The sequence below is a fragment of the Rattus rattus genome, chromosome 1, assembly GCF_011064425.1.
Source record: "Rattus rattus isolate New Zealand chromosome 1, Rrattus_CSIRO_v1, whole genome shotgun sequence".
NCBI classification, from domain to species: Eukaryota; Metazoa; Chordata; class Mammalia; order Rodentia; family Muridae; genus Rattus; species Rattus rattus.
The window spans coordinates 40,511,709-40,524,821 of NC_046154.1; the positions used below are offsets into that span (position 1 = coordinate 40,511,709).

General features: G+C 43.2%; 1 protein-coding gene across 1 annotated transcript in view; it reads left to right on the forward strand.

Annotated features, from left to right (window-relative positions):
• Positions 1 to 505: 505 nt before the first annotated feature.
• The window catches only part of Zswim5 (zinc finger SWIM-type containing 5), a 108,048-nt gene continuing 95,440 nt past the window's right edge, over positions 506 to 13,113 (forward strand). The window contains 3 exon segments of the mRNA XM_032899755.1: positions 506 to 965; positions 967 to 1,140; positions 1,142 to 1,341. Of these exon segments, the coding sequence (XP_032755646.1) occupies positions 739 to 965; positions 967 to 1,140; positions 1,142 to 1,341 (601 nt within the window). The 5' untranslated portion in view covers positions 506 to 738.

Sequence of the window (13,113 nt, forward strand, 5' to 3'; positions counted from 1 at the left end):
GGTGAGATCCTGGCGCCCTATTGTTCGGACTGGATGGTGGACTTAGTCAGTTTCTGAGCCGGCAGGGACGCCGATGCTATCCTATATTGTGACACGGGGAGAGTTTTCATCCCGCGAACTTTCCGATCCACCCTCTACTCCCACCCGGTGGCTTCTTTCCTAGCATCTTTCTGCTTGGTTGGTGCCCCCTTGGGCTGCGAGAGTCGCCTGTCAATTCTGTCTGCAGCAGGAACCTCATTTGGAGTTGTTTCCTCTCCTCATGCCCCCCAAGCCTGGTACTTCATGGCGACCGCTGGCGGCCCGGTCTTTTTACTTGGCCACGCGGCCGTGCTCTTCAGCCCGCCGGCAGGTGCGCTGGAGGCACCTGGTGCGGGGCGCTCCTCAGCCTTGGCAGCCCGCGGCCCCGCGCGAGCGCTCGGCTTGTGTTCCGGGATGGCTGCGCCCGGAGCGCGCCCGCAGCCTGTGCTCGCCCCCGCGTCTCCTCGCGCCCGCGGCAGCCCGGACGGCGCGCGTCGCCTCGCGCTGGTCCTCAGGCCAACCAGCGCCGGCCCGAGCGGCGCGAGCACGGGACTGGCCCCGGCTTCCCACTCGGGCCGGCGGGCTCGTGGGTTCGTTCGCCCCGCCCCCTCCCCACAGCGCCGCCGCTGGGCGCTTGCGCGGGGCGCGTGGCCGTGGCCGGGGTCTCCGCCGCAGCCCGAGCAGCCGCCTCCGCCTCAGTCAGTCAGTCAGTCCCCAGCAATGGCGGAAGGAGGTGAGCTAGAGGAGCTGCTTTCGCCGCCGCCGATCTCTCCTGCCAAGAGGCTGTGCTCTTGGCCCAGCCCGCAAGCTCACCGCCCCCGCGGGACTCCCGGGGCGGCCGGCGGAGGGGTGGGAGGCGGCAGCAGCAGCGGCCTGGCCCCCGGGGCCCACCCCCACCTGCAGCCGGAGTCCTTGCTGGACTGCGCCGCCAAGACGGTGGCGGTAGTAGCGGGTGAAGGAGCGTTTCGAGCGGATCCCAGAGCCGGTGCAGCGCCGCAAGGTCTACTGGTCCTTTCCCCGGAATGAGCAGGAGATCTGCATGTACTCCAGCTTCCAGTACCGGGGCGGCCCGGGCGCCGGCGCGGCTGCCGGCGCGGCGGGGGCTTCGCCGGTCGAGGAGGGCCGCCGCCACCCCCGGGGCCGCCGCTCCGGCCGGCTCCGCCCAGGGCCGCCGGGGCAGGCGCGTCCCCGGGGCTGGGCGCTGGACTGGCGCGGCGAGCGGCGGCGGCAGCGGCAGCGGCAGCGGCAGCGGCGAGGGGCTGCCGTTCCGCCGGGGCATCCGTCTGCTGGACAGCGGCTCCGTGGAGAACGTGCTGCAAGTCGGTAGGTGCTGCCCGGCCCCTCAGCCCCCCTGCCTCTTCTGCAGGTGCCTTCCCAAGCCCTGGGTCGAAACCCAGGCTTTCTGCCCAACTCCTGCATCCCCGCTGAAGGACAAAAAAGTGACATAAAAAACTTTTCGCAAAGGTTTCCTTTAGGTCCTACTGCACTTTCCCCCACCGGCTGCCCCATTTCTTTTTCTTTTTGTTTGAAGAGCGAATGGGTCTCTTGGTCAGTCTCTCTCTCTCTCTCTCTCTCTCTCTCTCTCTCTCTCTCTCCCTCCTCCCCCCCACTAAAGGAATAACGACGTGATGAGCCCTTTTGGATGCAACAATTTTCGAAACGCGTTTTACTGATTTAAGTTTAGAGGGAAAGGGATTGTTAGTTAATTTAGAGCAATAGGTTTTAGAGGGAGTGTTTGAGGGACAGACTGTCACGGCCAATCTGTAGTTATAGCAGATTGAATCTGGGTGTAATTAACTTTCACATCGGAAAAAGCAACAGAATATTGTGCATTTTAGACAATTTAATTGTCTGTTTTAATATTTCCCGCCCCCCCGAACAGTGATGCTTGGGAATCTAGGCTGCAGATTAACAATAACGGAAGATGGAAATGTGACAGCTTCTCTTCTCTACACCCCCATCCATGGGAAAGGGGAAAAAAGCTACACAATCTGGAGTGGGGGCGGGGTCTGCCTTCCTTGTCAGACTGGGGTAAATCAAAAGCCAGTCACGTTGGATGTTTCAAATGCTTTCATTTAACGCGTCCTCGCATTCGCTTTTGTTTTATCTTTTTGTTTGTACAAAAATGGAAACTGATTTTTTTTTAGTCTACTCTTTCTTTTGAGCTTCTAGTTAGTTTGTTAATCTTATTAAGTATTTAACTAAAGTGTACCTGATTTGTGGAATGATTAGAGAGGAAGAAAAACCGACATTGTTTAACATTAATTTGCTATGCATAATATTAAAAACACTTTTGGGGGGCCTATTTGGATTATTATAGCATTCTGGAAGTGCACATCTCCGTGCCCTTTATTGTACACTATATGCTTATATTTACTAAAGGAAATACTGATTTTTCTAAAGTTGAAAGAAGGACATTTCACAGGCTCAGGCGCACATACTTAAATAAAACCCCAAACATCTAGCTCTCTTCTCTTCAGGTAAAACCAACATATTTGGAATTATTTTCCTTTGAAAACTAGTACATCACAGATTCTTGCATAGAACAGTCTCTTCCAGTTATTGAGAATGAGTAAATTCTGTCATTTTTTAAAAAGCATATGTAATTTTTAAATAAATATGAAATGAATATTTATTATGCTTATTTGAAAGCTGCTAGTGCTCTGTGTACTTGTGTATATTTTAGAAAGAACGAGTTACATAAATAGGCGATTAGGGTATATAGCTTTAATATTGAAGTTTTGAAATGAATGTTTCATTTTATTAATTTATAAGCTTTAATGTTTCTGAGAGTTTAGAACAGTTAACTTTTTTTTTTTTTCTTTTCTTTTTTTCGGAGCTGGGGACCGAACCTAGGGCCTTGCGCTTGCTAGGGAAGTGCTGTACCACTGAGCTAAATCCCCAACCCCAAGAACAGTTAACTTTTAAAGATTCTTATTTAAAACATTATACATTGGTAAGAGATAGTTCAGGTGATTGTCTTAGGGATAGAAATAGGTTCAAAAGAATTTCAAATTTTAAGGGAGCAAACAAGAGTTTTATTTCCCCCACCCCCACCTCCCAGTGCTGGGAATTAAACCTAGGGCCTCTGGCATGCTAGGCAAGCACTCTACCACAGAGCTGTAACTCTGCCTCAAGAGGTACCTATTTTTAGGGTGATTAAAATGTCAACTTCCAAGTGAAATGAGATTTAGAGGATGATCCAGATTGTATTTAAATCAGATATTCCTCTTTTAAAATGATAGTTGGTGTACTTATGGGGTAATGGACTCATACCCAGTCATTTCAGGCACCCTGAGAAAGATACAAATGTCTGATTTATTTGGATTTCCTAAAGAATGAATTGATACTATATTTGAGAACTTGCTCTTTGTGGTATTTATTTCTCTGACCTGAATTTGTTCCAGTAAGTATGGAAGAAGATGTCTCATTTCTTTATAATTTAAAGTATTTTGCCATGAATCACTTCGTAATATATAAAGCTAGAGACCCATCTCTCTTAAACTTTTGTGTGACTTAATCTAGATGGTCAATTTTCTAAAAGCATTGTCAAATGATAAGTGAGTTATTTGCATATAGTCTGATAGCAAACCTGTTCTTAAGTTTACAATCTCACTTCAAACTCATTTTAATTCTTACGTTCCACTAAGAATTCTTCATATTTCCTTGCTACTTCCAAAACATACTGTGATCTTGGAACTGAGGATTGTAAAGGTAGAAAGGAAGAAAATTCCAGATCTGTAATAACAACTTATTCTTTTAAAAATTTAAAGATTGGGCTGGAGAGATGGCTCAGTGGTTAAGAGCACTGACTGCTCTTCCAGAGGTCCTGAGTTCAATTCCCAGCAACCACACAGTGACTCACAACCATCTGTAATGGGATCAGATGCCCTCTTCTGGTGTGTCTGAAGACAGCTACAGTGTACTGATATAAACAAAAGTAAATAAATCTTTAAAAAAAATTTTTTTTTTAAAGATTTATTTTATGTATACATGTGAGTGCCCAGATGTGTGCCTGATGCCCCTGGAGACCAGAAGAGGGTGTCAGAAGCCCTGGAATTGGGGTTGTAGATGGTTGTAAGCCATCGTGTGGGTGCTGGGACTTAAACCCAGGTCCTCTGCAGGAGCAGCAAGTGTTCTTAACTGCTGAGCCATCTCTCCAACCTTAAATTTTTGTTTTTGTTTGTTTGTTTCAAAACAAAGTTTCTTTTTGTAGCCTTGGCTGTCTTGGAACTTACTCTGTAGATCAGGCTAGCCTTGAACTCACAGAGATCGCCTGCCTCTACTTCCTAAGTGCTGAAATGATAGAAACAAACAACCAAACTTTAATATCCTTTAAAAGATTCATAACAGAATTTTTTAAAAATATTTAAAATTTTTAATTACTTAAGTATGTATGTGGGGTGCGTGTGGAATACAGAACGGAGGGTAGGCAGATCCTCTGGAGCTGGAGTGACAGTGGTTGTGAGCCATTCCATGTGGGTGCTGGGAACTGAACTCAGGACCTCTGTAAGAGCAGTCATCAAGCATTCCTAACCAATCAGCCACCTCTCCGGGCCTTTAGAATGTGTGTGTAAAACCAGCACTGAGGTAGAGGCAGGAGAATGATGAGTTTGAGGTCAGCTTGGGTTACACAGTAATATCTTTTCACAGACATAAAAGCACAAAATACAAAAGTTTTTATGGAAAATAAAAGCAAACCAAACTTTCATAAAGACTATCTAGGTTAAATTTTATAACTTCAAATTGCTTTCCACATGTAGGCTAAATTCTGTAACTTCTGATTATTTTCTATGTTGAATCAGTGTAGAAGTCAATGTGCTTGATATTCAGTAGAAAACACCACATTTTGAATGAAAGCTAAAACTTCGTACCTTGATGTCAACAAAAGGGAGGAATGTAGGCTTATTCTGTTTAAAGATACACTTCTTTTACATAACAATACTGAATCAGAAGTATTGTTCCTTTTAAAAGGGGAAATTAGTCTTTTTGTGAATTTCTCTAAGTTTGAAGGTGTGTTAATAAACTTGCAGTCTGATCCCTCACTATTATGAAGGTAACATAATTCAAATTTTAAAAATGTTTTATTTATTTGTGTTTTATATTGATGCCAGGTGCTACCTTGAGTGGAAAAGTATGACTACAAAGCTAATAGTTGTAGTAGAAAAGGTCAATTTCAGGAAATTATCCATAATTTAAACATCAAGTAGTAAGTCTGTAATTATCCATAATTGTGTATCATCAATAAGCATATCTGTGACATTTTCTGTGTATCATAACAAGTACGATAGTTGTTCTTTTTGTTATTGTTTGTTTGTTTTGTGATATCTAGAATGGAACTTAGGCTAGGCAAGCACTCTGCTACTGGCTTATACCTGTAGCCCTAGTTATTGAATTTTATATGAAGTTAATTTTCATATATAAATTGGGAATACAAAAGATATTTACACCTACTAGAAAGGTTTATAGCATCCCTTGTAGACTTGACTAGAATAGGTAAAATTACAACAAAATTTCATAATGGAAATGGCTTAATTTATATGTAAGATAGTTTGTCAAAAAACTAGTTATGGGGCTCACTGGTTAAGAGCACTGACTGTTTTTCCAGAGGTCCTGAGTTCAATTCCCAGCAACCACATGGTGGCTCACAACCATCTATAGTGGAGTCTGATGCCCTCTTCTGGTGTGTCTGAAGACAGCTACAGTGTACTCATATAAAGAAAATAAATAAATCTAAAAAAAAAAAAAAAAAGTCCCAACTAGTTATGTACCTTTAAGGAATATTTGGTGACATTAAATTCTTTTGTTGTTTGAGACAGAGTCTATGTATGCCTGGCTGGCCTGGCACTCGCTATTTTTGTAGACCGGGCTGAATATGAACTTACAGAGATTTGCCTTCTCTGCCTCCGCAATACTAGCATCCAAGGTATGCGCCGGTATGCAGCTTTACAAACCTAAGTCACATTTATTTATGTCTGTGTGTGTGTGTGCGTGTGTGCACAGGTCAGAGAACAATTTATGGGATCAACTTGTTTTCTCATGCACTTTGGTCCCAGGGATCAAAAATCAAGTCACTGGGCTAGGTGCTAAATGCCTTTATCTATTGAGACATGTCTCTCTCTCTCTTTTTTTAAAATTATCTTTAATATGTTTTTGCAATCCACTTGTTATTCCCCTCCCTGCTTACCGTCCTACAGTTCCTCATCCCATCCCCACCCCTGTCTCCAAGAGGATGTCCTACCCCACCCCACCCTGCCAGGCCTCCCTGGGGCCTCAAAGCTCTCCAGGGTTAGGTGCCTCTTCTCTCACTGAGGCCAGACCTGGCAGTGTTCTGCTGTATATTTGGGGGGAGGAGGTGGGGATTTGTACCAGCTGGTGTATGCTGCCTGGTTGGTGGCTCAGTGTCTGAGAGATCTCGGGGGCCCAGGTTAGTTGAGGGTCGCCCTCTTCTTCAACTTCTTCCAGCCTTTCCCTAATTCAGCCACAGGCAGGTCTCAGTCTCAGGCTATGTACCATGCTGGGAACAGATGGAGACTGCTGGCTTTAGCTTGGATTATTTTTTAATAATTACGTGCTGCATGTAGGTATGTGTGCATGCTTGTGTGGAAGCCAGAGGTCAGCATCAGATATTATCCCAATACTCAGGAGAGCCTTTCAAACCTCTCCTCTTTAAAAAAAAATATTTTAAATTATGTGAGTGTAGGTGTCCTTGGAAGCCAGAGGCATTGGATTCATTGAATTCCAGATGGTTGTGTGCAGGGACTTGTGCAAGAGCAATGTGCACTCTTGTGAGCCATCTCTCTAGCCCCCATCTTGTTTTTGATGAGGTCTTTTCTTTTTCTTTTTTTTTTTTTTTTTTTTTTGGAGCTGGGGACCTAAGACAGGGCCTTGCGCCTCCTAGGCAAGCGCTCTACCACTGAGCCAAATCCCCAACCCCGAGGTCTTTTTCTATAAGCTAGGCTCATGGCTTAGGCTAAGTTGACTCAACCAGCTAAACCTGGAGAAATCTGTTTATTCCTCATTCCCTAAGTGCTGATTGTAACTACACCATTATGCCTGGCTTTTGTTGTGGGTGCAGGAACTTGTGCTTGCAAGGCAAACACTATATTGACTGAGTCATCATCCCAGCTCCTGTACATGCCCGTTAGTGTTCAGTAAGTGTCTGTCAAATGAACGAACGTTAAAGAATTGACTCTTCAGTGTTGTAAAGCTGAGGGCCTGGCGCCAGTGCACCTGTAGTCCCAGCTACTCAACAGGCTGAGCTAGGAGAGTAGCTTGAGTCCAGGAGTTCCAGATAGCATAAGGTAAAATAACAAGACTTTTTCCTCAAAAGTGCCAACCAAGCAACCAACCAGTCAAGCAAGCAAGCAAACAGAAAAAGAGCAATACACGCACATCCAGATAAACAAAAACCAACAACAAAAGTTCAGGGAGATAAGCCTGAATTTTTAGTGTGAGCATGTTATAGGGGAAACTCCAAGCTTGCCTATGTAAGAAATGCATTACAGCATCCTATATTGTCTGTTAAGTGGTGATTTACAATTTTCCCCAAATATAAGAAATATATATGAACCTTATAAAGATGACCACTTTAAGAACAGAGCTGTAGATTTCAAAGATAATGAGCAGACTGACGAGCACATTTTGATTTAGACATTCTCACTAATGTTTTAGTGCAGGTGCTGTGGCCGAGTGCTTGAGGGCTCTCCTAGAGTGTGCAGGTTCTGACTCAATCCCAGCACCACAGCTTTTAAATGTGTTGCACACATGTGTTTCACAATACAGTATTTTTTTGTTTTTGTCTTTTGTTTTTTGTTTTACACAGAAGCTAGGAGCACTTTCTTTGTATTTTACAGAAAGGCTTGAAACATGAGGACTTTCTTTAATATATCAAAGTACATCCACGATTTTTAAAATAAATATTACTGAAATGTCAGTGTAAAGCTAGTTTAAATTTCAAAGTGAGAAAGGCTGGAAATTGATTTATGCATATGTGAACCAAGGCACTTCTACTTCGACAGTGATTATGAAACCAGACTTGGTAATGCGTACCTGTAATTGAGCACTCTAGAGTAGTGGTTCTCAACCTGTGGATAGCAATCCCTTTAAGTAGGGATGGGGTCGTCAAACCCTTTCACAGCATGAGGAACTGTATTAAAGGTCATATAGTGATAGGAAGGATGAGGAGTTCAGTGTATCCAGATGTTGAGTTTGCGGCTAGCCTGAGCTACATGAGAAACTATCTCAAAACAAAACAAGAAAACTGCCCCCACCAAGGAGGAGGAGGAGGAAGAGGAGGAGGAGGAGGAGGAAGAGGAAGAGGAGGAAGAAGATTCCACATGGCTATGAAAAATCAAGGCATTAGCTGACAGTGTTCTGTTTTGGTTTTAAGAATATGGGACTGTACACTTAAAGATCAATGCTTAATATCAAAAAGAGAGAAAAATTCAGGATTTTGGGTGTAGTTCAGCTATAGAAGGCCTGCCTGCCATGTGTAAGCCCCAACATTTTTTAGGAGACGATAATTCATTCTGTGTTGTTTTTTGTTTTAGAGATTTTTATTGTATAGGCCCAGCTTACCTCATAGTGCTTGACTTTGTGATCTTGCTAGCTCAGCCACCCAAGTACTACGTGTACACCATCATACCTGGCTCTCGGTTACTTTTATATGAATTTTCTACCTTGTAATTTATTTATATGCTCATTTCTTTCTTATAAAGGCAGTGCACTTCTTGACCACTTTCAACCTGTCCTTAAGTTGGTGTGATAAGTAATTAAATTATAGTCATTTTAATATTAATGTTTAGAATTTGTTCTGGTTAGATAATTTTATTTTATTTGTCAACTCGACACAAGTCAGCCTCATCTGGGGTGAGGAAACCTCAATTGAGAGAATGCCTCCATCAGTCCATCAGACTGGACTGTAGGGATGTCTGTGGGACATTTTCTTATATATTTGGTTGTGAGCCTAGCCTTTACCGGCTGAGCCATCTCTCCAGCCCAACATTTTCTTGATTAGTGATGATTGAATGGGAAAGTCCAGTTCACTATGGGTGGCACGACCCCATGGCAGGTGGTCCTGGGTTGTGTGAGAAAGTCATGAGGAGCAAACCAGAAAGCAGTGTTCTGTGGTCTCTGCTTCAGTTCCTGCCTCACGTTCCTGCTCTGACTTCCTTTCATGATGGCCTACAACTGTTAGCTGAAATAAATCCTTTCATCCCTAAGTTGCTTAGAAACCCTACCACAGACAGTACTTACGATCATATGCAAACTTATCCTGTGATACTTTTCTTCCTCCCCCCCTCCCCGTGACACTTTTCATAATGATATGTATCCACTGATTTTGGTTTCCATTATAACTTTCGCTCCCTTAGAGAGGTTAATGTAATTTACTCTAAATGGTGTTTGGTAAATATTTTTTCAATTTATGCATTTATTCTGAGATGATTATCTCATTCTGTAGCCCATGCTGACTTGAAGTTCATTGCAGACCTCCTGTTTCAACCTCTTGAGATCTTAAGATTATAGGTGTGGGCCCCTATACCTGGTTAACAAATGTTTATTGAATGAAAAAACGGCTGGTCACATGCTCTTTTTATGTTTTGTAGTATGGATAGATCTCTTAATTAACTTATATGTAATTGGAGCCTGGAAGCTGTGCTGACATTTTTTTCTTTTCTTTTTTTCGGAGCTGGGGACTGAACCCAGGGCCTTGCGCTTGCTAGGCAAATGCTCTACCACTGAGCTAAATCCCCAACCCTATGCTGACATTTTGAATTAACCTTTGGGTATTTCTGGTGTTCAGAATGTTATGTATAAAGTGGTGAAGCCTATTATTAACTTCCTCGGGTTGGGGATTTAGCTCAGTGGTAGAGCGCTTGCTAACAAGCGCAAGGCCCTGGTTCGGTCCCCAGCTCCGAAAAAAAAAAAAAAAAAAAAAACTTCCTGATTTACTGAGTTAGCAGGCATTACTTGTTTTGTATGAGGATCGGTAGATACTTACCAGCTTTTGATAGAGTTGTTTCTAATATACTTTGTATTCCTCATTTAGAATTCGATCCATGGTTAGATACTGTGATGGTTTGTATAGGCTTGGCCTAGGGAGTGGCGATATTAGAAGGTGTGACCCTTTTGGAGTAGGTGTGGCCTTGTTGGTGTAGGTGTGTCACTGTGGGCACGGGCTTAAGATTCTCACCCTAGGGCTGGAGAGATGGCTCAGCGGTTAAGAGCACCCGACTGCTCTTCCAGAGGTCATGAGTTCAATTCCCAGCAACCACATGGTGGCTCACAACCATCTGTAAAGAGATCTGATGCCCTCTTCTGGTGTATCTGAAGACAGCTACAGTGTACTTATATAATAAATAAAATAAATCTTTAAAAAAAAAAGATTCTCACCCTAGCTGCCTCAAAGGCAGTCTTCCTCTAACAACCTTCAGATGAAGATGTTGAACTCTCAGCTCCTCCTGCACCATGCCTACCTGGACTCTGCTATGTTCCCACCTCGATGATACTGGACTGAACCCCAGGACCTCTGAAAGAGCAGTCAGTGCTCTTAACCACTGAGCCATCTCTCCAGCCCCCAGAGGTTAATTTCTATGTCATAAGGAATATACAGTTTAGTACAAGATGCAAATGTAAAATAGTGTTTAATGCAATGTTTTATAAAAGAAGATTTAATTATGGAGGCAAAGTAGGGAGTGATTACCTTGCAAAATGAAAACAGCTGAATATATTGCTCTATTTAATGTATTTACGACTATAAGAAATTCTAAGGGGCTGGAGAGATGGCTCAGCAGTTAAGAGCACTGGCTGCTTTTCCAGAAGACCCAAGTTTAATTCCCAGCACCCACATGTGTAGCTCACACCTATCTGTAACTCCAATCTCAGACCTTCTGACACCCTCACACAGACAGACATACATACATACAGGCAAAATACCAATGCAAATAAAAAATAAATGATTAAAAATTAAAATTACAGCTAATATTGCTATAAAGATTAAGAAAATTGTTTACCATCACAAGCTTGATTAACCTTTTATGGAATTCCTTTTGTATGACATTCCATATAGCCTCCTAGTAACCTAGTATGTAGCTACTTGATTCAAAGGGATAATATTGACAAGAAAGAAGATGACAGAAATTTTATCAAATATGAGTAAATTTTTTTTGTTTGTTTTCTAGGCAGGGTTTTTGTGTAACCTTGGCTGTTCTGGTACTTACTTTGTAGACCAAGTTGGTCTCAAACTTAGAGAGCCACCTGTTTCCAGCTCCTGAGTGCTGGTATTAAAGGTGTGTGCCACCACTACCTGGCTAAAAGTTTGTGAGTGTTTTCTTTATTTCTTTGTTTATTTATTTTATATGTGTGAGTGTTTTGCTCACAGGTCTGTCTGTGCATCACATACACTGTTGGTACCTTCAGAGGTTAGACAAAGGTGTTGGATCCCCATCTGAAATTATGGACAGTTATGAGCTGTCATGGGATCAAACCTGAGTTCTCTGAAAGAACATGTGCTTTTTTTTTTTTTTTTTTTTTTTGGAGCTGGGGATCGAACCCAGGGCCTTGCGCTTGCTAGGCAAGTGCTCTACCACTGAGCTAAATCCCCAACCCTGTAAATGCCACTTTTATTCATCTGTAGTAATTGTTGTCTCCTTCTGTCTGCTAACCTAAGCCTAGGCCTGGCAGCTTCTAGCATCTGTACAATATTATCTACGCCTAGAATGTTTTCAGTCTCTGAGACTGCGGAATAAGCTCACCCTTCCTAGTTCTTTCTGAACTCTGGCTGGCTGGTCAACTCAGCTGTTCTAGCTCAAACTCCTCTCCAAGCTGACTGATTCAATTTGGCTTCTAGCTCTTTGCCTCTCCAGAATTGCTCTGCTTAGCCTCAAACTAACTCTAGCAATTTGTTCTAATTTTCTGGCTCCTCATTCACTGGCTTGTTCTGTCTTTAGCTGTGTCTAGCTTGTTCTGCCTCCAACCTGTCTCTGTAAAACTCTCCTGGTAAAACTGTCCCCTCTCTCACTCTGTACTGCTCTCATAAGTAGCTTCTCTTTTCTCTGTGTTTTCATAAGAGACGGGCATATGCTATTCTGTCAAATCTTTCTCTGATTCATCACTTTGTCTGCCAGTTAATTAGACATCACTTTAAAAAAAAGATTTATTCATTTATTTCATGTATGTGAGTACACTGTTGTTGTCTGCAGACACACCAGAAGAGGGCAGCGGATTCCCATTACAGATGGTTGTGAGCCACCATGTGGTTGCTGGGAATTGAACTTAGGACCTCTGGAAGATTAGTCAGCTGAGCCATCTTTCCAGCCCTAGACATCACTTTCAAACATGAGTGCTTTCTTGTACAAACTAACTTTACCTTCATTGTTTGAGATTAAAGGTGTATCCTAAGAATGTGTCTGCATTCCAACTAGATTACACAGACCTACAAGGTCTTTGGATGTGATCAGAGCAGCCATGTTGGCGGATTAAAATTCCTCTACATTAAACAACTCAATTTAGCTTCAGGAAGTCCCTGAACCAGACCAGATTCACTAGACCCCATCCTGTTTGATTAAGCAGGAAGGGAGCCTGAGAGTCCCTCATACACTAAGAAGTTGAGCTTTAGACAAGCCAGGTTGCAAAGAAGACTCTGAGACTAGGCCACCCACCCAGAAGAGGCTCAGAACAACTAAGGGACCTGGCAAGGACACTCTCCAAACTTTTGAGCAGCCTGTAGGCTGTGCAGTGTGCACCAGGTTTTCAGCTTTTGTGAGCTGTCACCTATGCTGGGCTCTGGTGATGCAGCTGTCTCTTGAGTCATATCTGCTCCTGTAAGTAACCCCTCACCAATATTCCTGTAAGTAACCCCAGTAAAATTCATGGTTCACTAAGTTGGACTTTGGTGGTATCCGTACTGTAGTTTGTCATGGGCTCCCTATCCGGAGTGAGTAAATGCCTCCCCAGAAAAAGTTTTACCACACAACAGTGTTCAAAACCAGAACATTTGATAAAGGATTAATATCCTCCAGAATATAAAGAATACCAGAAGCTAACCAAAAGAACCTAAATTCATATATGGGCAAAAGGTTTGCAAAACATTTC